Genomic DNA, 23,473 nt, shown 5'->3' with positions numbered 1-23,473 from the left:
CAATACCTGACAAATGAAATAAATGTTATTAAATAAGGGAATATACCTTAGATATTGTGCACAACACCTTCACAGATAGTTTATAATCCCCAGACTATTTTAATTAAATGATATGAACGGTGAATTATAAAATTTGTTGAAAAATATTGAATTATAAAGCTAATAGGTTTTAGAAAGGTGAATTTATATTATTATTAAGGTTATTTATTTAAACGTTATTGAAAAAAATATTAAAATTGCAATATATTATTTAAAAGAATTGAAAATGTAAATTTTATTATAAAAACCTGTAACTTCTACAAAAGTAGGGCCTGTGGCTTCTCCAAACTCCTAGTGGGGTTGATGATGGGAGAGCCAGGTAGACATCCTCCCGTTTTCCCAACCCTAGGGAGGTACTTAACAACAACAGGGAGGTCCGACGAGTCCGACGTTACTATTACCGGTAAAAATCAATGTCTATTCCAGAAACAAAAGAAAATCCAACATCCTTCCAATCCAAACCCAAAAGAAATCCCAAAATGTTGCTTATTCCATAATTTAAAGTAACTAAAATCCAATGTTGACTTAATCTTCCACTCTTCCAAAACAAAGGTAGCTTCTCCTCCAAAATAAAGTTATAGTCTTCCTCCAGTGGCTAAAAGAATAGAAAAATCTTGATCAGCTGGATGTCCTTGAGTACACAAGAAACAGGGCCTCTACAAAAAGGTGTACCACCTTCAAAACTTGACAGAGAAAAAATCTAAGTAAAAAATGAAGTTTGATGTACATGCTTGAAGTGTCATTGACCTTGATTATCTTTGACTGGAAAAAGCCTTTTTAAACGAATATAAGGAAGTATTTGAACAAGTAAATATAGATCTTGTAATCAAGATTATTCTATGGAGTTATATAAATGAGAGAATGAAAATGATCATTGATTTCAAACTTATTTGGGAGTGAAAATGTACTTCTAAGAACTTTTTTATTTGTAGAACGTAGATTTGAAGGTATTGAAGTATTGCACATCTGATAATTGAAGAATAACCATTCCTTAAAAGATGAGATATGTAAAATATTGAGAATGAACAAAATAATTCCCTTTTAAAAGGGAAAAGAAATGGAAAAACATAGCTAAGTGATAGTTTTTATACATACCCATTGCTTCTCACAAAAGTATTGGAAACAAAATGTTCTTCTTAAGTCACAAACCCCAAACAAACAAAAAACTTCTTCCAACGTAAATTAATCTTCTGATAAGGGAATTTTTCAAACAAAATTCCTATTTTACACAATGGCCACTGGAGTTGACTTCTTCGGACAAGAACGAAAAATTATGTGACGAACAGCCGCTCTGGCCGATATGACATACACGTTCGCCGGATGTCGTCATTGCCAACTGCTAGACCCTAATTCACCAAATATTACCAACATCATCCAAATACTCGGTAAAAATCTAGGCAATACCTACTGCACGTTGACGCATAGTTGGTTGCGTACTTAGTGGAAGTTGCTTTTCCTAATGAATATTTTGAAATGTGACGAAATTATAAAGTGACGATGAGGATAACTCATCGTTACAGACCATTCGACCTGTCCATTGTCTAATGTTACGAAGTCAGGACAGTTGTTTTCTTCCAACCCAGCGTTTTCCTTCGTTTTGTCCTGATTGATCAACCGGAGTAAGCGATATTTAGGTCCTCTCATTATATGACCAAAGTATTGAACCTTTCTCATTTTTATGATGTTGGTCAATTCTCGTTCTTTGTGCATGGTCTCCAGCACACGTTCGTTGGATAGGTGTGCTGCCCACGGGATTCTGAGCACGCGACGGTAACACCACAACTCGAACACTTCTCATTTGTTAAGGTTCTTCATTTTTGTTGTCCAGGTTTCACATCCATAGACCAAAACGGACCAGACGTAGCCCTTCAATATTGTTAGACGCGTGGTCAATGACAGACTTCTACTGCACAATACAGAAACAAGCATCTACAGACCGAGCGAGTCTCGTAAATTGCAGGGCTTCGAGCCACGCTTCACGCAACCGTATTTGCGTACTTGTGTTTCGAGTTGCGTACTTGTGTTTCGAGTTGCGTGGTCGTGCGGAGTTATAATTTAGCAAATTTAAATATAATCGTTTCTGCTGATTCATATAATATACTATTAAAGTTTTTAATATTGCTAATATTATTAAAGTTTTTAACATTATATTTTAATATAATTTTTTTTATTAATAATAATATTACCTATTGCACCTAGTTCAAAAAAAGTATAAGATAAATACCGCGGTATTTTCATATGAAAATGCAAAGCAAATAAGCAAAATATACAATTTGCAGAGTAAATGCTTGTTTTTTTGATAAAATAATACAAATTGTATGTAGGTAGGTAGAGTAACTAAACGTTGAGTAGTTATAGCAAAAGTAGCTACGCCATCTGTAAAAAAGGTATACTACATTCATCTCGCTAAACTCAACCGTTATCGAGATAAACGCATTTTAAATCTGAGAGACAACATAATTTTTTGCATAAGTAATATCATTGTAGTTACACCCGAAAAATAACTTAAAATCATAAAAATTTACAAAAATGTATCGCAAATTTATTCAAATGGAATTTGCGATGCAATGACATAAATATGAGAACTGGCACAATTATTATTAGTCCATGTGGTGAGACCGCTCCCGTCTGGAAAAATTTCTGATTCGGTTTCTTTGTGGATTCCTATTCAAAAATGTCCCCTTTAAATATTTCATATATTTTAAAGTTTTGTTGGTCATTCTTAACAAGAAAGGTATCTTGTAAATTTTCTCAAAAATTGATAGTTTTCGAGTTATAGGTGATTTAAAATCTGAAAAATGCGAAAATACGCATTTTCGAGGCTTAAAAACTCATATTCATATTAGTATTTTTGATGTTGCCAGATACTTAAATTGAAGTCTAAATATTCAGCTTCCAGATTCTGATGAGTGATTGCGTCTAACTTTAATTTATACTGTTGTTTTTTAATTGTTAAATATGCGTGTTTATTTGATGTTTTTGCCGGTGCGGCGCGCTCCGTTTCAAAAATCTCCTATTTTCCTCCGAAAAATATTTTTTCTAGATTCTTTGGGACATTTTAAATAAAATAAGTTTCTTGTCATTTTTCTCAAAAGTTGATTGTTTTAAAGTTATAAGCGATTTAAAATCCGAAAATGCGTTGTTTTGTCATTTTTTGAATTTTAAATCGCTTATAACTTAAAAACTATTAACTTTTGAGAAAAATGTCAAGAAACTTATTTTATTTAGAATTTCCAAAAGAATCTAGAAAAAATATTTTTCGGAGGAAAATAGGAGATTTTGAAATAGAGAGCGCCGCACCGGCAAAAAAATCGGATAAACACGCATATTTAACAATTAAAACACAACGGTATAAATTAAAGTTAGACGCGATCATTCTTCAGAATCTTGAAGTTTAATGTTCAGTCTTCAATCTAAGTATCTGAAAACCTCAAAAATACTCATTTAAATATGAGTTTTTAAGCCTCGAAAATGCGTATTTTCGCATTTTTCAGATTTTAAATCGCCTATAACTCGAAAACTATCAATTTTTGAGAAAATTTACAAGATACCTTTCTTGTTCAGAATGACCGACAAAACTTTAAAATATAATGTTTCGGAGCAAAAAAATGTGATCTTTTGTATTTGTTTAAAAAAATTGTTTAAACAATTTCTGCCCAAAAATTCCGCCCAGCACCCTTCAGATTTGTTTAAAGGTGACATTTTTGAATAGGAATCCACAAAGAAACCGAATCAGAAATTTTTTTCAGACGGGAGCGGTCTCACCACATGGACTATATGGTTTCATGTGTATTTTCGACAACGTTTCATTTTCTACTTACAACAAAAAGAACACTTTAAAGATAAAACAAGAGTTTAAATTATAAACACAAAACTAAATAAATAATTTCTCACAACGGTCAAAAACCACACTTAAAAGTTTTAAAAATTCACACCACATAATATCAAATTTTTAAACACCTGACGTGTCTCAAGTACGATTGCACGAAGCCGTGCAATTTACAAGACGCGCTCGGTCTGTAGATCCAAGTAATACAGAACGCCATATAATAATAGTCCAGTCGGGTTAGACGAATATCAGGCCTAACCTTGCATTAGGAGCTGTCCCAAATTTTATTTTTTTTAATCTTTAGAGGGGGTCAATAGTAGTGTAAATTTAAAATCTCGACTGAATTCCGCCGTTGCGTTAGCCGCCATCTTGATTTTAAACGAGAACCGTTTTTGCTCAATATCTCCGCCATTTTCAACTTTTCTACAAAAAGTATAATAACCAAAATTGTTGAAAATATAATTTTCTATCAGTTCTATTGTTACAATTTTTTCCTGCCGTCGATATTTTCCGAGTTATGGCGGAAAATAGTGACAATTAGAGCATAATTATTGAATTATCTCGTTTATTATTAGTTTTACGACAAAAATGTTCCTATACAAAAATAGAGAGAATTAAATTCTACACAATTTTGATTTCTTTCATTTTTTTGCTAAAGTTAATATTTAAGGTAGTACGTATGCGGTAATGGCGCGGGCATAAGACCTAACTGATTTTGTAGCAATTGTTTTTGTTCAATATCTACGGCATTTTCAATTAAAATTGTTTCCAATATGATTTCCTACAATTTCTTTTTTAACAATTTTTTTCATGCGGTTGATATTTTCCGAGTTAAGTGGGAAAATAGTAAAAAGTGGTGGGGGGAGCATATTTACTGAATTGAATCTTGTTTCCGAGCTGCCCCAAATTTTATAATTCTATCCTTTAGGGGAGATCAATAGTAGTGTAAATTTAAAATCTCCACTGAATTCCGCGGTTGCATTAGTCACCATATTGATTTTAAAGGAGAACCGATGTTGCTTAATATCTCCGCCATTTTCAACTTTTCGACAAAAACGGTAAGAACTAAAATTGTTGGAAACGCAATTTCCTACAATTTCTTTTCCACAATTTTTTTATGCGATCAATATTCTCCGAGTTAAGGGGGAACATGGTGGTAGCGGAGGGGAAGCATAATTTGTGAATTGTCTCATTTATTATTAACTTTGCGACATAATTGTACATAAACAAAAATAAAGAGAATTATATTTTATACAATTTTTGAAACTGCCAATGAAACACCAACCAAACTAAGTACATACATAAAAGACATAAATAATAACTTATATGCATTAAGCTCACTTAATTTTATTAACTAGCTGGTTTTATTGGTTGAATTTGTCTGTCGATAATTAATCATGGCAGCTAACATATTTTAATATTTCAAGAATTTCTTTAATTTTGGGTGGGGGATTTCCCCATTCCCACCCCCTCGTAGACCCGCCACTGATTCTCTCGAAAAATTGTAATAAATCGTAATTGCAACAATTTCAGTCCTTACACTTTTTGTCGAAAAGTTGAAAATGGCGGAGATATTGAACAAAAACAATTGCTATAAAATCAATCACGTCTTACGCTCGCACCTTTACTGCATACCTACTGCCTAAAATATTGATTTTATCAAAAACATGAATGAGATCAAAATTGTACAAAATGTAATTCTCTTCATTTTTGTATAGAATCAAATTTGTTGTAAAACTAACAATAAACGAGATAATTCAATAAATCAATAATTATGCTCTAACTGTCACCATTTTCCCCCCATAACTCGGAAAATATCAACCACACGAAAAAAATTATAACAAACGAAATTATAGAAAATCGCATTTTCAACAATTTAAGTTTCTACACTTTTTGTCGAAAAGTTAAATGGCGGAGATATTGAGCAAAAACGGTTCTCGTTTAAAATCAAGATGGCGGCTAACGCAACGGTCAAATTCAGTTGAGATTTTAAATTTATACTACTATTCACCCCCCCCCCCCCCTAAAGATTAGAAAAATAAAATTTGGGGGAGCTCGTAATGCAAGGTCAAATGCTATCCCGACTGGGCTATAAAGCTTTTTCGTGGTATTCTGGGGTCGAAATTTCCTCATCACTTTCAACCCTGCAGTCAATCCAGCTACCCAGATATCTAAAGTGTCCTCCCTTGTGTTTCAGATCACCATCCATTTTGTTTTCTTTGCGTTGACTGTTAAGCCCTTTGCAATACATTCGTTGTTTATAATATATACCGCCATAATGACTCTCTGTCATTATGGCGGTGTCATCTGCTTATCTAATGTTATTAATGATTTCCCCACCGATTTTAACGCCTTCGCGACGATTATTTAAAGCTTCCTCAAAAATTGGTTCGGTATAGGCATTGAACAATGTCGGTGACATAACACATCCCTGTCTGACACCACGCTTAATAGAAACTTTAGTTGAAACTTCTTGATCCAACTTAATACAAGCGATCTGATTGTAGTAATGATTTTTGAGCAATCTTATTAAGGGGTAAACAGCAAAACTTACGTTTTGTCGAATCGAAAAATGTATAGGATTTGTCCTATCACACAAAACGTACAATAAGACGTAGCGTGAAAACAGCAAAACGTACGTCGAATCGAAAAAATTAAATCCGCTTGTTGACAAAACGTACGTTTTGTCGTACGTTTTGTATGACACACAAAACGCACAATACGACGTAGCGTGAAAACGACCCTAAGGGCCGGTTTTTCAGTGCTGGGTTAACCTATTTATTTTTTGTCACCGAAATATTCATGGTTAATCAGTTTTTCAGTACTAGGTTAGAGCTTAAACTCGTTTAAGTTAACCACGATTTTAACCGATCCTCGTTAGATGGTTTTACTCCGAATTTTGCGGTTACGCTTGCGCATTGGTGCAGTGAATGAATCATGTTTATTTTTTGAGTACCTGCCTGACAGAAGGGATTAGTTGGGTTATGTTATTTTCTTTCATCGCGGGAAGTATACCTCCTTCTTCCCTATTATAAGGAAATTATTATTATTGAAATTATAAATTATTATCGTTATTATGTAGGAAGGAATTATAAGGAAATATATTTAAATATAACTGTAACAGGTACCTATGTTTACACTTACTGTAACAGAATTTAATGCATGATCCCTAGTAATATTTTAAAAAGATTATTTTATATTTGTCTACACAGCAAAATACTTAATTATTTACCAAAGAGTCTGACTTCTTATTTCCTGGTCAATCTGTTCAAATAGTGATAAGACCGTGGTCTTTGACAAACAAAATCGGAAGAAAAGTCTAAATCCTCCCAGTAATTATAATTATCTTCTGTTATGAAACCGAGGCAGACGTTATGAACTAAACAAAGATTCCGAACTTGATATTGCATTGCATTAATCATTTTTTTTAATTTGGTTATGGAATTGTCTTTTATTTATTTTTCTGTCAAATTGATCATTATTTCTCGAATTGCACATGCGCACGTACAGTTACTGCTGCCCAACAGAAAAAAAAGTGGTTAGCTAACCGAGATTTTCTTAACTTGATTTAAAGCACTGAAAAACGCTATGAGGGTTAAAATACTGGTTAAAATTTAAACTAGGTTAGCTAACCAAAATTTTAACCGCTCACTGAAAAACCGGGCCTTAATGTCATAGTAATCATCCTACAGACAGTAAATGCTTGGAGCATACGCTTTCACATATTCTTGGAACATACACATCGACAAGAGGAGTAAATAGACACCTGAAAGTGCGGATAAAAGAGGGACCAATGTTCCAATGAGCGATGGTGTTTTTTGAATATTTCTGTATTTATTCATAGCTTTCCTGATTTACTTTGATAAACACTATAAAACAAAATCTATCTATCTATGTATCTGAGGTCACCTGAGGTATACCATAAAACTTAAATAATAATAACAGTAAAGTATTAATAATAAATAACTATAAGTTCATATTAACGATGTCATGTTTTTTTTATTTCAGGCTGTTGTACTAGAAGGAAAATATTGGAAACGAAAATTAGCAGCAGTAACCGCAGAGTACAAACGATGGCGCATGTTTTACAGGAACAATATTCTGGGACACGTTACCAAAGATGTCACAGATTCGGTAAATAATTACTTGAAAAAAAATAACCCTAAGACGTAATTATAAAATCTCTTCTAGTTGTTGGATATAGATCTAGGGGAATGGGACACTATGACGGTGGACAACATGATGGTGGATGAAGATTACATGGGAATGATGAGTGATACTTTGTTTTCTACTATTGCCAATCAACCATTTGTCTTTCCAGACCCAAGGGAAATGGGTGAGTTGATAGTTGGATACAAATCGTATTTTGAACCTAGCAGCTTCACTACGTATATCTATGATATTTACTTTTATGTTAATCGGATTCTATAGTTTAGCCTCGATTCTGAATGACAAAGAGCAGAGACATTGAACTAGACATTATGATTTCGTGGTTTGTAGCAACCGAGTTTGTAGCGATGTTATTTACTACCACTTGGTATTATTTACTACCAAATCGTAGTTTACTTCCACTTGTTCACGAGCGACTCATGTCTTAAGATTAGCGACGAGACAAAGGATCCAATCAGCTTTCTCCCTTTTATCCTTAATTATTCATGTTTTCTTATTTCCTTCCTCAGCCATATTATCTATTCGTGGCACCAAGCACTGTCTCCGTATTCATTGACACATAACACAGCCTCTGGAACCTTCTAATTTTGGAGTTCTAGACTTCTAATCCTCAAAAATCTCTTTACATGCCTGCACTCCATACAAAAGTACCACCAACCATAGCAATCTCCTAGCACTTGGATCCGATAATATTCGACATCATAATTCTATCTACTTTACACAATACCGCTCCCTGTTGTCTCAACAAGAAACCCTATAGGATATACCGACGTTGAAGGCTCTGCAGTGGAGATATATTATGACCAATGAACTGTCAATACGGATGGAATGGCCCCGTCCCATTCAAATAGTGAAGCGAGATTGCCGCCAACATACAAGAGAGAGGTCCTAGAGAGAGAGAGACAGAGAATGGCCGGGAAAATTTGACAGGCCGTGTAATTTGAGTTGCCTATATAAACTTACATCGGAGAAACTGACCTCATATTTTTTTAACTTAATTAACTTAACTGCATTTTTAAATACTGCCTATCAGCCCTGATACCAAGTTAAAAAAATATGAGGTCCATTTCTCCGATTTAAGTTTATTTAGGCAACTCAAATTAACCGGCCTGTCAAATTTTCCCGGACATTCTTTTTCTCTCTCTAGGACCTCTCTCTTGTATGTTGGCCGCATTAATTTTCTTCATGCCTATTCCATCCGTATGACAGTACATTGATTATGACTAACATTATGACTCATTATTATGAATGATAATCCTTTTCATTCAAAAATGATGCATTACAATATTACAAACCCAGGAAACATTTATTAAATCCAAATATTAACCGCCGTTCAATATTACACTCTTATTTGTAGACACCTTTTTGGACCAAAAACGATAAAATACATATTTACATTATATACACGAAATTTGCAATACTATTCTAACCATAAATTGTTTTTATTATTTATTAGCCAAAGCAGGAATAGCAGACTTTATACAACCCAGTTTAAATCCATTACAGCCAAATTTGGAGGATTATATGGATTTGGATCCCTTTCCAGGTAAGAATTTAGTAGGAAAATAGCTATTTTAACTCATAACTAATGACCGAGTTATAAGCATAACAAAAAGGTCAAAATAAGCACAATATTTTGAAAAAATAATTAAAATCTTCTTTAAGTAAAGAAGGTTCATGAAAAAAAAAATGCTATAGCCTATAAGTAAACGTATTTGGTGTTGTTCAATAAGTTTTGCGGTTCGATAAGAGAGGGCATTGCTGCTAGCCTAATTTTTTTTGTTATGTTGGTACACTCCTTATATGGATGTATGTGAAGTTTCATTTGTTTACAAGCCATTTAGTATCGTGAAGTGATTGAATTTTTATCTTTTTAAGGTTTAAAAGCAAACGAATTTTATGAACTAATGTTAAAAGTGTATAAGGACTTTTCGTCTCTGATGAGCACAGTAAAAAGATCGATTGCTAAATTTAAACGTAGTCGTACAAGCCTTAAAGGCGATCCACGATGAAAAAAAGCAACAAAACCAGAAATCATAGAAAAAATACAGGATATCGTATTGGAAAATCGTCGAGTGACTAAAAGATATTTTGACTGAAGTATTAGAAAGATACAATGGAACAAAAACATTATAATGCAATGATAAAGTGGGTTTTGTGCGTTGATTTATGACTAAGAGTGAGACTTGGGTCTATCACCATGATCAAAATGAATCAAAAAAAGAAGCTAAAGACTGATGTGTACCTGGTTTTTGGACTCTGAAACGAGTTCATGCCCAGAAATCGTCCAATATTTTATAAATTCTGAATATTATTACGTTTTAGACCAACTAAGGGAAAAATCGTGAAAAAAGACCCAATTTGCAGAAGAAGAAAATCCCCTTTCATCAGGACAATGCACCAGGTCATGAGTATTTTGAAAATAGCTAAAATCCATGAATTAAAGTTCGAATTGTTCGAGCATCCACCGAATTCACCAGATTTTGCCCCTATTGACTTCCATCTGTTTTAATACCTAAAAAAATGCATGCGTAGAAAGCGTTTTTCATCTAATGATGAGGTCATAACAGCTGTAGAAGCGTATTTTGCAGCTATTTTGCTATTTTCCACATGCTCACTTCAGGGATGGAATTTACAAATTGGAATCTAATTGAAACAAGTGTACCTATTGATGTTCAGGGAGACTATACTGAATAATAAAGTGTATTTCAAATCATAAAATTGTGTTTTTCTTATCGAACCGCAAATTTATTGGTTGAACAGTCCATTATTTTACAATAATTTTTCGTGACTCCTGGCAATCAGCCCAAAACAATTAACCAATAAATACAGTAAGGTCTCTTTTTATGCGGATTATTTTAATGCGATTTTGAAGTTGTGCGGTTTGTATTTCATACAAAAATTTCTATTATGTATTAACAACTTATAGTATAAAATTAATATCAACTATTCCCATCAACAAAAGACTGGAAATATTGGAAACCATCAAGACACGAAAGCTGCACTACCTGGGGCATGTTATGCGTAATGAGAGATACAACATACTTCAGTTGATTATACAGGGGAAAATCCAGGGCAAGAGAAGTGTAGGAAGGAGACGAATTTAGTGGTTGCGTAACTTGAGGGAATGGTACGGATGCACATCAACCGAACTGTTTAGAGCAGCAGCATCTAAGATCAGAATAGCCATGATGATTGCAACCTCCGTCGCGGAGATGGCACGTGAAGAAAAAGAAGATTCCCATCCAGATGTCAGTAATCTGAGAGTTTGAAATTCGGGTATTCCCCTTGTTACATGATGTAGCATGTAGCTATTACATCAATCTGAGTTTCGCATTGAAAGGTATAGTAATTGTTTTGAAATTAATTAAATTTAAATGTTTAAGTATTTAAGAGTTTAAATGTCGCTGATTTCAAGTTGCAGTGTAATAAACAGAACATTTTGATTTCTGTATTGAAACATTTAATAAGTAACGTAAAGTTTTATGTTCCATTAAAAGAGGTTTTTGCAATCTCAATATCGTTAGTCTGCGTTTTTAATTTCTTCTTTAAGATTATATTTGGCCCAATGGAGAAAAAAACAACATCAAAGACATACAATTTTTGGTGAACAAACGTCCACCATTTTATGTGATTTTAGAAAAATACGGAACGTATCCCTATTTTTTCAATGCAAGTAAAGTCTTTTTTATGCGATTTTTTATATGCGCTTTTCTGTAGAACGTATCCACCGCATAAAACGAGACCTTACTGTATATAAATAAATGTATTTGTTATATTTGGATTTTTTTTGCGTAATAAATACGGTTTTTTAAATTTTAATTAGACGATATCTCTTCTAAACATATGATTCAATAATTAGAATTAATTAACAGCAAACTCGCTACAGTACCTGAAGACTCTTCTAAACATATGATTCAATAATTTTTTTTATTATTTTTAGAATTAATTAACAGCAAACTCGCTACAGTACCTGAAGAAACCCCCACATCACAACAGTCTATACTTTGGGGATACATGGATAATAATTTACATAGTCCGGAATCATCGCTGGAGGTAAATATTATACCCTAACTATTATACACTCACTTCACCTTTCCTTGTTAGAGGTCGCTAAAAGCATACGTTGGTAGAATATTTAAATATATTCACCAACCAGTCGGTGCATTTTGATTCAATTTAGTCTTCTTGCAAAGCCTCTTTGATAACCGGTAAACCTAGAAACACGTGTCAAGAGGATGGTAATAGACTCGAATTGAATCAAAACGAAACCGTCTACTTTTATTTGGTTTCACGCTATTGAAACCTCTATACTCTATGTATTGAGATTTTTGAAGAGGAAGAACTGACGAAATAGGGGAAAATTGGAAGAGAAGTGATTTAAGATACTAATGAAGAGTGGCTTAGCTCGGAAGAACAAATCAAATGGGCAGAGAGACACTATATCTCAAGTGAGTATTCGGACTAGCTTCAATACACTGAATATTGGCTTTGAGATATAAAAATAGAGAGATGGGATAATGAAATGATGGAAACAATGAAGAAAATGAGACCTGTTAATACAAAAATGGAAAGCAAATTGATAAGAACGCTGGAAATAAAGTGATATGAAAAGTACGACAAGGAGAGAAGAAGATGGGCGCCAACTCGGGCTTTCAGGGCCTAGAATTTGAAAAAACTTTACTTTACCTTTAGCGAAAAAAAAACTACTTTCTGGGCCTGGAATTTGAAAAGCTCGAGATTTTTGAAGTAACGAAGGACAGGAAATAAATGACAATGGATACAATCACCTGAAATACAAAAATACTCAACCTACCTTGTCTTGCTATATTTATACTGATAATAGAGACTGAAATAAAAAATCAACCTTACTAGTAACAAATATATTTAAAATAAATATGTTATATATCTATAAACAGTTATTAACATATATAACGCAAAAACTGAATAACAGTGGTAATGGGTGATGTAAATATCAAACAGGACCTAATAGCCGCTAAACAATCAAATATCCACTACCACTGTGCCAAGCAAAGGTATTAATATCAAAATCCAAAAACAAAGTCTGTTAGAATAGCAAAAAGGTCTTACAACTAAAAGTTAGTAATATTACTTAATTGAACTAGACTAAAATGAGATACACGACAAGAACATCTACGATTACCAAAAAATGAGTATCTCAACTAGCAAAAATAATAGTTATATAAATGAGTTGGTCAGTGACTCTTTATATCCTATTAAAAAAAACCATATTAGACATATTCCCTATTTTTAAAATCTCGACATAAATTTTAACAACCCTATTCCCTATCAAATTTTAATATGCAATTATTTATAATGATTATTTACCAAGACCTGATTTTATTTATTTGAACAAAAGACTATTATATTGAACAAAACAAAGACCTAAAAACCCTATCTATCAAGAAAAATATGTACCTAGTTTACTTGATCATATCCATACGAAAAAGTGTACAGTTGTAAGCAAATATATAGTAACCAAAAGTAGATAATAAAAGTAAACAAACTTATCTTTCACAGCCCCTATTTAAAAAATGAAAGTTCGAAGACAATAGGAATGAATGTCCACTTGGCACGATAAAACTGGTTGGCCGCTGTGGTGGTAAATCCTGGGTAAAAATGCTGGTTGCGGTAAAATCAGATATGGTGTATTCTCCATCAAAACAGCAAACTCAATGGGTAAACCATAACAGAGTTGCTACTAATATATCTGGTACATATGTAATTAAATACGTACGTATTCAAGTGACGGAATCTAAAATTTAAATTTTATCAAATTTCAGTTTTTATGTATTTCAATAAATGTAGCAGTACAGATTGACCAGGCCAAAACAAAAACAATAACCATTAGGTTAGGTATATGTCATGTCAAAATTTCTGAAGCTACTTTCAATGCAGACGCACATGACAAGGCTATCTGATATTCGTTGAACCTTTTTATAGATCACCTCATAAAAAAAAATAAGGAAAAAGCCTAATGATAAGACATGAAGCGCTTTGAAGTTACAAAATGAAAAAATTTTTATTAGAGATTTTTTATTGAAAATGGACAAGTATCATTCTTATGGCAGGAACATCTTAAAACAAAATTATAGTGATGTTTGTCTACCCCATAAAAATTTTATGGGGGTTTTGTTCCCTTAAACCCCCCAAACTTTTGTGTACGTTCTAACTAATTCATTATTGTGGTACGGTTAGTTAAACACAACGTTTTTAAAACTTTTTTGCCTCTTAGTATTTTTGCGGTAAGCCAGTTTTTATAGGGATGCGGCATCTTTTTTAATATATTTACATAAAAATTTTATGGGGGTTTTGTTCCTTTAAACCCCCCCAAATGTATGTGTACGTTCTGATTAACCTATTTTTGTGGTACCATTAGTTTAACATAGTGTTTTTAAAAGTTTTTTGTCTCTTAGCCTTTTTTTGGCATGTCACCTTTTATCGAGATGGCTTCTTTTTCAAAATATACCTAAAAATGTAAATTATAAATAAATTTTCAGATTATTAACAGGTCTCTATAATCGTACTTAACCATATACAAATATGTGGTGGATTCGACAAATATTCAAAATATCTCGATAAACACTGGCTTATCGAAAAAGGACTAAAGCGCTGGTTTCCTCGAAAGCGGCACCGACAAACTGCGACCGTAGCACTGCGATGAATTACGTCAGATTACGGTGAAAAATTCAAGGTTCTTCACTGCGGCAATGGAATGTGCAAACTCAACAAGCGGTGGCATCCAACGCATCCTTGGAAACCACCGCTATTATTTTGCATGGTACAGTTTTTTATGACGTCAGTCGTCGCAGTGTTATGGTCGCAGTTTGTCGCCACCGCTTTCGAGAAAACCAGCGCTTAAGAGGCAAAAAAGTTTAAAAACATTGTGTTTAAGATGTTGCTGCCATAAGAATGCCACATGTCCATTTTCAATAAAAAATCTCAGAGTTTTCGATATATGAAAAAAAAATCGATTTTCATTTTGTAACTTCAAAGGGCTGTAACTTTTTGTGTGCACTACTGTATACAGGGTGTCCCGGAAAATAGTGCGTTCCTTAAAGGTATAGGTAGAAGGCACCATGTAGAACAAAAAACTCTTATAACATTTTTTTCTAAATGCAACCGTTTGACCAAAAAATTAAAATACATTTTGGTATGCAAATTTAAATCTGACAACTATGTGCGGTACGCAAATTTAAGCATAGACAGTCCCATGTAAATAGATAGAAGATAGATAGTAAACAGACAGTTTTAAAGAATCCTGTTTAGTGTCAATGCCGAAAATGTTTTCGAATCGTGAGTGTATCACCTATTATGTTATTAGTACGTTGATTATTTATGGCAGATCACTAAATGGAGAGGCATACTATAATTAATTTCTTTCAAAATGTTTTGGTGTTTGTGAAATGGTGTTTGTGAAAGGTTGCTTGAAACATCTATTCGGTATAATAATTATTTTCAAGTAAGTACAACTTAGTTATTTCAGTTCACAAGTAAACAAATTACTGATACATTATCTGGTGTATTTAAGTTCCACTGTAAACTATTAAAACTATGTAATTCAGTTAAAGCCCTCATCAATACTCAGCATTCAACCCATTTAAACCTTACTAAATACATAATACTAGTTCAGTTAAAAGATGTGTTTTTATGTTAAAAGATGTGTAATTCGTTTAAAATTATGCAATAGGCATTTCAATACATTTCAAAAGAAAATAATTTTAGTAAACAAATAGTAAATACATAAGTATTACCTACTATTAGGTTGGATTATTTTAAAAACTGTAAATTACAATCACAAATGAGTTCTTTTTATCTGTTATTATTCCGTAGTGCGTACGATGTTGCCAGTTTATTAAAATTTCCAAACATTAAAATACAGATATATGGAAAACAATGTTAACTTTTTTTTGGAAACGGTTAACTTTAGAAAAAAATGGTATAGGACTTTTTTGTTCCAAATTGTGCATTCTCTCCATACCTTAAAGGAACGCACTGTTTTCCGGGACACCCTGTATAGGTCAGTGTGGTTCAATCAACCTATTTTTAACCCTAGAATCTGTGGTATAATTTATGACCAATCTTTTCGGGGCACCCTGTATAAATAAATATGAGCATACTTAAATTTAATCAATATAATATTATATACACGTTTTTTATTGTATTAAAAGTATTTGCTACATCCGGCGATGTAGTTAATCTCATAAGGGATCATAATGGATCTAATTATGTGTATAATTATTTTAATGCATTGTTGTCTCTTGTTGCTTATTTGGAGGATGTGTTTATGTATCTCAAAAGATTTAATACATTTTTATACCAAAGAATTCTGTAGTTTCTTGCAAATACTTTCACCGTTGTGAATTACGTCAAAAAGTCTATCTGTTTTTGTTTTATCTAGTTTATGACACCCTCGTACACAAAAATCAGTAAAATTATGCAAACAACATTAAAATATACCTATATTAGATATTAATGTCAAGATTGCGTATCCAGTTTATTTCATCAGATCTCACTTTAAAGGCAAGCATCCACAGACCCGCATCGTACGCAACGGATTTTAGTTTGCCTTGTACAAAAACTTATGCAACTGCGTCCACTGATCCGCATCGTACGGATCGCATCATCGGTAATGCTGAAGGGTTGCTTCGAGAGACAACTTTTGCGATGCATGCCGATGAATCATTCGGAATTCCAACCAGTGGACGCACCCCACGCACTCGGTTCGGAATTTCGCTTGACCCAGTGGGAGCTAATCTACGGCTAATTTGCATTTGACGATCGTCTTCTTCGTAATGAAACAAGTAAACTCAGTTTTAATATTTTATATATAGGTATTCAGGTAAAAATATTACAGCCCTTGATAAGTTGATTATGGGGATTAAAATATCATAAATATTACTTATTTTCATGTTTATTGGTCTTTTTTAAGATATCTTGAATATCCAACTATGAAAATTATTCTCGTAAAAAAAACAACACATTTTTCTATCTTAAATGCAATTAACTTTTAAAAAAATATTAGACTTGTTAATGATGTTCCTGAGAGAAGTGTAAAATTGATGCAAGACATTTTATTGTCCCTCACAAAAGATGAGAAAGCAATCAAAGTGTGTTACAAGTACAGTTTAAAAACACAGAAAGTATTTTACCGATTTCAGAAAGGCAACTTTAATTAATCTTTAAAGAAACTTTTACTGATGTAGTTAGTATTTTCCATTTAAATCAAATTGTAATAGCTTTGTGTATTCCTTTATACCCAAAAGTATAATTAGTTAGAAAATGGGTGCTACTATGCGGTCTACCGTCGTGTTTCTGCTATAGCTTGCGGTTTACCGAGAGAATTGGTGTATAAGCTGTAATATTACTATGCCGATAAAGAATGTTTACAAATCATTTTTGAATGAATTTTTTAAAAATTTGTAAGAGTATGTGTAAGGTTTTATAGGTCTAAAGTTAATAATTTTCGAAATATTTAAAATGACATATTATGCTAGTTTTACCATGTATAGTGTCATTTTTAAAGAATTTATTATCTTTGACATAGGTATATCAATATAATATACAATGTGATCACTATTTGCAAATACAATTTTTTTTCATTTTTTTTTAATGGACAGGTATATTAGTATTGCATTTTGTAGTAAATATTACAGGCTTTATTTTGATATCAGGTTATATGTACCTAGTATGTTTCGTTTTGTAGATACTTTAAAAAGAACTATAATATATTTTACGTTTTTGTGGATTTCTTATTACTAAACAGATACATTAAAATATCATATTTTATCATACTAATAAAAATAGTTAATATGCATAAATTAATTAATAAATTAAATAAACAACCAATTTTAAAGTCTACCTTAGTAATTTTTCTACCCTAGCAGGTAGTGGCATCGGTAATCCGATCGCTGCCGATACAGTGGACGCAGTATGGAAAATTAATCCAATGCGTACGATGCGGACCTGTGGACGCTTCCCTAAGCCCAGCCGCACACCAAAGAAACATGAAACGTAAATTACGTTTCATGGAAATAAAACAGTGCTAAACAAATAAACGTCCGCCCATTTATGAAACTCTCCGAAAATAAAAATGTGTCATGAACATGAGTCACACTCGTTTCATTGGTAGGCGGACTTTGAGATTTGTTTAGCAGTGTTTTAGGTTCATGAAACATGTTTTTCGTTTCATGTTTCGTGTTTTTCGTTTCATGTTTCTTTGGTGTGCGGCTGGGCTTAAGGATATCCTTTGATAGTATCCGACGAAGACATTCTGAGAATAAAACTTAGATGCAGTTTTAGGTGCAATCTTGAAACCGAATATTAATAAATTAATATTAAAAAAATATGAAATGACCGAGTATTAATTAATATTAACTATCATATATTTAGTTTTCTTAACATTGAGTTTTAATCCATACTGATAAAGTCCATTGACTTTTATCTGATATTCCGACATTTGCTATTTACGATTGGTTTTTATATGTAGCTATAAAGTAATTACTGTAAAATATATTCTTGTAAAACATTTTTTATATTTATTACAGGTACACAGCATGGATCCTTCAATTCAAGTTAATCCCTACCAGTTATCTCCTGGTCATCAAGTCCAGCAAGTACCACAGTTACCTGTAGTTGACAGAAAACCACAACAGCAGTCTCCAAATATATTACCGAATAGATACAACGACATGGTGTTACCACAACAACAACAGTATCCTGTATCACCGCCATCTTATCAAACTGTGATCTCTAAACATAATAATCAGAAGCCACCAAAAAGTAATTTGGTATATAGTAAATCAATGGATAATATTTATCCGACTTATTCACAACAGAATGCTGTTGGACAAAGTATAGATCGAGTTTCATGTGAGTATAACGTTACGTACAGTTCTTCCACGGTATATTTGCACATAGTCTAAGAGCTAGTGAACCCTCCGACTAACGGTCGTCCTGTAAGACTGGTAGGCATCAGCCGTGCACGTGTATCTACCAGGTGAATCGAAAAGTGCAAATTTAGTGGGTAAAATAAACTTTCTCCTGTAAAGTTCAAATTTAAGTACGTGTTTGAGTAAGTCATTTAGAGGAAATGTGTACAATGACAGACGATTCTTAAGAGCATAAGACCTTGCCAGGCGAGGGGAAAAATTAGGGGTTTTTCCTAAAATTATCTTTTTTGCATTTAACAAAGTTTTTTTAGGTTTTTTTTTGAATCATTCCAAACAGAAAAGGTCTTTAGTGACTTTTCTCTTAAGTTAATAGTTTTTGTTATATAAGCGATTAAAAATTTTGAAAATTTCGAAATCGGCCATTTTTAACGCTAAATCGGACATTTAACTAAAAATTTCAATGTTGTCAAGGTAGGTAGATATTCTTTAAACATTGATTGATGAAATCCCGAAGAGTTTTTTGCAATACAATATCGAAAACCCCTTTGTTTTTTAATTGCTAATCAAGCGGGCGCGACACTGTAATATAAATGAGGACGTTTAAGTTTGCATAAATTCATTATCTCGAGAATGGGCAAATTTGAAGAGAAATCCTCAGACAGGTCGATTTTTATTTTTCAATTAGGACTTTTTGGCATATATATAATACTAGTGACGTCATCCATCTGGGCGTGATAACGTAATCGATGATTTTTTAACTGAGAGTAGGGGTTGTGTGATTGCTCATTTGAAAGGTTATTTAATTCTCTATTCAGTAATATAAACCTTAACATAATTATTTATACAGGGTGTACAAACAATTTTTTTCTTCTTTTTGTCTAAATTAATTTAATATTTTTTTTGTACACCCTGTATAAATAATTATGTTAATGTCTATATTTCTGAATAGAAAATTAAGTAACCTTTCAAATGAGCTATCACACAACCCCTACCATTTAAAAAAATCATCGATTACGTCATCACGCCCAGACGGATGACGTCACTAGTATTATATATATATATATATATATATATATATATATATATATATATATATATATATATTGTTGTGATCTTGATTATTGATATGAGATAATATTTTTATATGTCATTTAATTTAATCAATGCATTAATAATAATCTAATTAATTTACCAGATCACATATCAATATGTTTTCAATCTCAGGGCTTTTTATAAAATTAATTACTTACATACGTGGCTTCTAAGTATTTCTTAATGGTTCCTAATCGGGATAGGAAAGAAAAGAGTAAAATAATAACACATATGGGTTACAATTGTAATCAAAATATTGTTTATTTTATTTAAATGGCAATCACTGCTTAATATTTGCTATATCTTATTTTTCTTAAACATAACATTTACACATGGGAATCTTATTTTCTTTTGATTTCCAATTGAAAGTTTTTATTAACATTTAACTATTATGATTTATTAGCAACAATTCTATTTAAGTTTGATGAAGCTTTTCTGATATTATTGATTATGTTTCTTCAATTTTAAATGTGGTATTTACTACGAAAAACCCATACATTCATGTCCAAACAAATGAGACTGACCTTTTTCTGGTGCACTGAGAATGTCTTCACACAAGACCCGTTTCCTGCTATCCTTGGCTGCAATCCAAACCTCGTCCTGGCTTCCAGTAATGTTCTCCTCTGAAACTAGCTCGTATAGCTCTCGTTTCCTGCTTCTGTCGTGATGCTGTGTTCTACCTTTTTCGAAACTGCAATCAGCTACCGGGAACTCTTGGCTCAAGGAGGTTCTTTTACTCTCAACCTGGCCTACCTCTCGTTCTACGATAGATACTCCACACTCACGGAACTACACAGGCTTTCTCACTCTCCGTACACTACCGTCTACTACTCGACTTCACTTCTCGACAGCTCAAAACATTCTGCTCTCTATTTGTCATTCATTCCCCTACATTCTAAATATCCCTTCCAGATTCACAAATCAAAATTCCACCACCAACTCTCATTCGCAGTATTCCTCAAAACCAATTTTTAAACTTTCTAAATATGCTTAATGGATTTCAAAGAAAATAGTTAATTCCCATTCTAAAATTACTTTCTACTATATACAAATTTTAATGACCTTTTAACGATTTCACTTGAGTCTTATTTAATCACTTCTTAAAATTAAATATAACAATTTGTTGTATACAGGTTGTTCTAAATTTATATGCCCGAGGTTGAGAAAATTAAAATATTTTATATTAAAGTGAATTTTGTTTATAATTATCACATTTTAATTTTTATATCAAATAGAAATATAACAAATCCCCGCCTTGTATTCGATAAAATTTATCTGCATTTTTAAATAAATTTTCTCGAGGCAAAACCAACTCCCTGTATATTTCCTTACTTTAATCTACGTCTTATACCCCTTCTTCTTGTATTACTCTAATTAATCCCACCTGTAGAGTAATTGTTTCCTTATTTTCAGTGTCCTCATCCTGTGTTAGAGTGTCGGCTATTATGTTGTCTTTCCCTTTTTCCCATATTAATCTTCTGTCTTTTTCCTCAGATTTTTCACATACTTTTATCGTGTATTCTGCATCCTCGTTTTCATATGCCTCCTCTTCAAATGCCACTGTTTCGATCATATCTTTTTCACTTTCATTTTTTAGCTTTATTTCTTCTTCTCCTGAGCTCGTCTCTTCTTTTGAGGAATCCCAGGTTTCCTTTGTTTCTGATACTCTTAAATTTTCTTCTTCTGGGCTCAACTCTTCTTTTGAGGAGCCACAGGTATCATTTTCTTTTATCCTTTTCTGACTTTTTCTCCCTTTTCTTCTTTGTCCTTGCTTCGTTGCCAAATTCATTTCCACTATTTGTTCTTTACCTGATTCGTCCGTATTTTGTTTCTCCTGTTCCTTGTCCTGTTCCTTTTCTTTTTCTTCTGTTCATAATTTCCTCTTCCGTTGTCTCTATTTTCGTTTTCCCTTCTGGGATTAAAATCTCGTCTTGTATAGTCCCTCCTATTTTGATTTCTATCTCTGTAATCCTGTGTTTCTCGGAGCCTGTAATCTTCTCGCGACCTTCTTGATTTTCTTTCTCTTAAACGTGATTCTCTTATTTGTAGGAATTGGCATAAACTATCTATGTCTTTGTAGTTTTGCAATGTGATATGGTCTTCCAGCGTTTCTTCGAAATGTCTTGCAATCAGTTCGACTAATTGTTCCGATGAGTAATTATATTGTAAATGTTTTGCGTTATAGTAAATTTGTAATGCATATGTCCTTTCTGATATACCCATCCTATCATTGTATTTCCCATTTTGCAATTCCTTGTTAATTTCCAATTGTTGGACTTTTCCCCAGAAATAATTCAAAAATTTTTGTTCAAATTGTTGCCAACTGTCAAATTCTTCTTCTTTGCAATCGAACCATAGGCTTGCTTCATTTTTGAGATGGTTTCTGATAGTTTCTTTTGCTGTTTCGAAATTTCCGATGTGCTGTATTTTCTTTTTTAGGCTCTTTATGAACGGCACTGGGTGTAATCTTCTTACATCCCCGCCAAACCTTATCTTCACGTCATCGGTGCTATGTATAACCATTTCTCTTCTTTCTCCGACATTTTGTTGTGTATTGATTTCCGCAATCTTTCTTTCCACTTCTTCTATGTCTGCTTGAATAGCGTTTTGCAACTTGTTTTCCAAACTTTCCATTTCTTTTTTCTGGCAATTCGTTATCTCCTTTATTTTATTTTGAATTTTCATTTCTTGTTCTTTCATCTCGTTTTTCATTGTTGTCAAACATCCTTTTACTTCCTTTTCATACTTTCCTATGCGTTCCTCCATTTTCTTGTTGTTCTCTTCTATTGCTTGTTTCATTTTTTGTTGTGTTTCATCCATTTTTTGATCCAATTTTTGTTGTGTTTCATCCATTTTTTGTTCCATTTTTTGTTGTGATTCATCCATTTTCTTTGATGTTTCTTCCATGGCTTGTTTCGTTTCACGTTGATTTTCATCCAGTTTTTGTTCCATTCTTTGTGACTGGAGTTGCATCATTTGTAATATTTTATCTATTCCTGATAATTCTTGCTGTTCTGATGCCATGATTGTCGTGTCTAAAATGTCTTCTTGGTCTGAATTATTCTCTTGATTTGAATGTTCTTTTTGTTTTTTGTTGTCTTTGCTTTGGCTTCTTGTCACAGACATTTGTTTTCAAGAAGTACTGTCCCCGCCAAATATGAAATTTTACTAGTATGTTACCAAGACGACTTTTTCTCACCCAAATATTATAAATTGTCAATAAATATATCAAATGTAATATCGTAAAAATAAAATATTAAATCAGTTATGTAAAATTTGTACCTAAAGAGATCTAAAATTTTATGTTATCAAATGTAAGTATCTCACTTTTTACCACAGGCATATAAATTTTCAAATACCGGCTTTACTCTTTCTATCCTTCAAATTTGCCACTAGAAATACTTTACAATGCCCTCCACGTTGGACGACA

The 23,473-nt window shown here is 32.7% G+C and overlaps 1 protein-coding gene across 1 annotated transcript in view; it reads left to right on the top strand.

The window, feature by feature from the left end:
* Positions 1–23,473, top strand: part of LOC126887179 (carbohydrate-responsive element-binding protein) — a 226,091-nt gene that overhangs the window by 157,481 nt on the left and 45,137 nt on the right. The window contains exons 4-8 of the mRNA XM_050654565.1: positions 7,877–8,002; positions 8,060–8,204; positions 9,495–9,584; positions 11,982–12,094; positions 18,607–18,931. Of these exons, the coding sequence (XP_050510522.1) occupies positions 7,877–8,002; positions 8,060–8,204; positions 9,495–9,584; positions 11,982–12,094; positions 18,607–18,931 (799 nt within the window). The remainder of the gene's footprint in view (positions 1–7,876; positions 8,003–8,059; positions 8,205–9,494; positions 9,585–11,981; positions 12,095–18,606; positions 18,932–23,473) is intronic.

This window comes from Diabrotica virgifera, chromosome 6 (genome assembly GCF_917563875.1).
Source record: "Diabrotica virgifera virgifera chromosome 6, PGI_DIABVI_V3a".
In the NCBI taxonomy this organism is placed as follows: Eukaryota; Metazoa; Arthropoda; class Insecta; order Coleoptera; family Chrysomelidae; genus Diabrotica; species Diabrotica virgifera.
The sequence above is the reverse complement of the archived record's forward strand: the minus strand, read 5'-3'. Positions and strand labels throughout refer to the sequence as shown.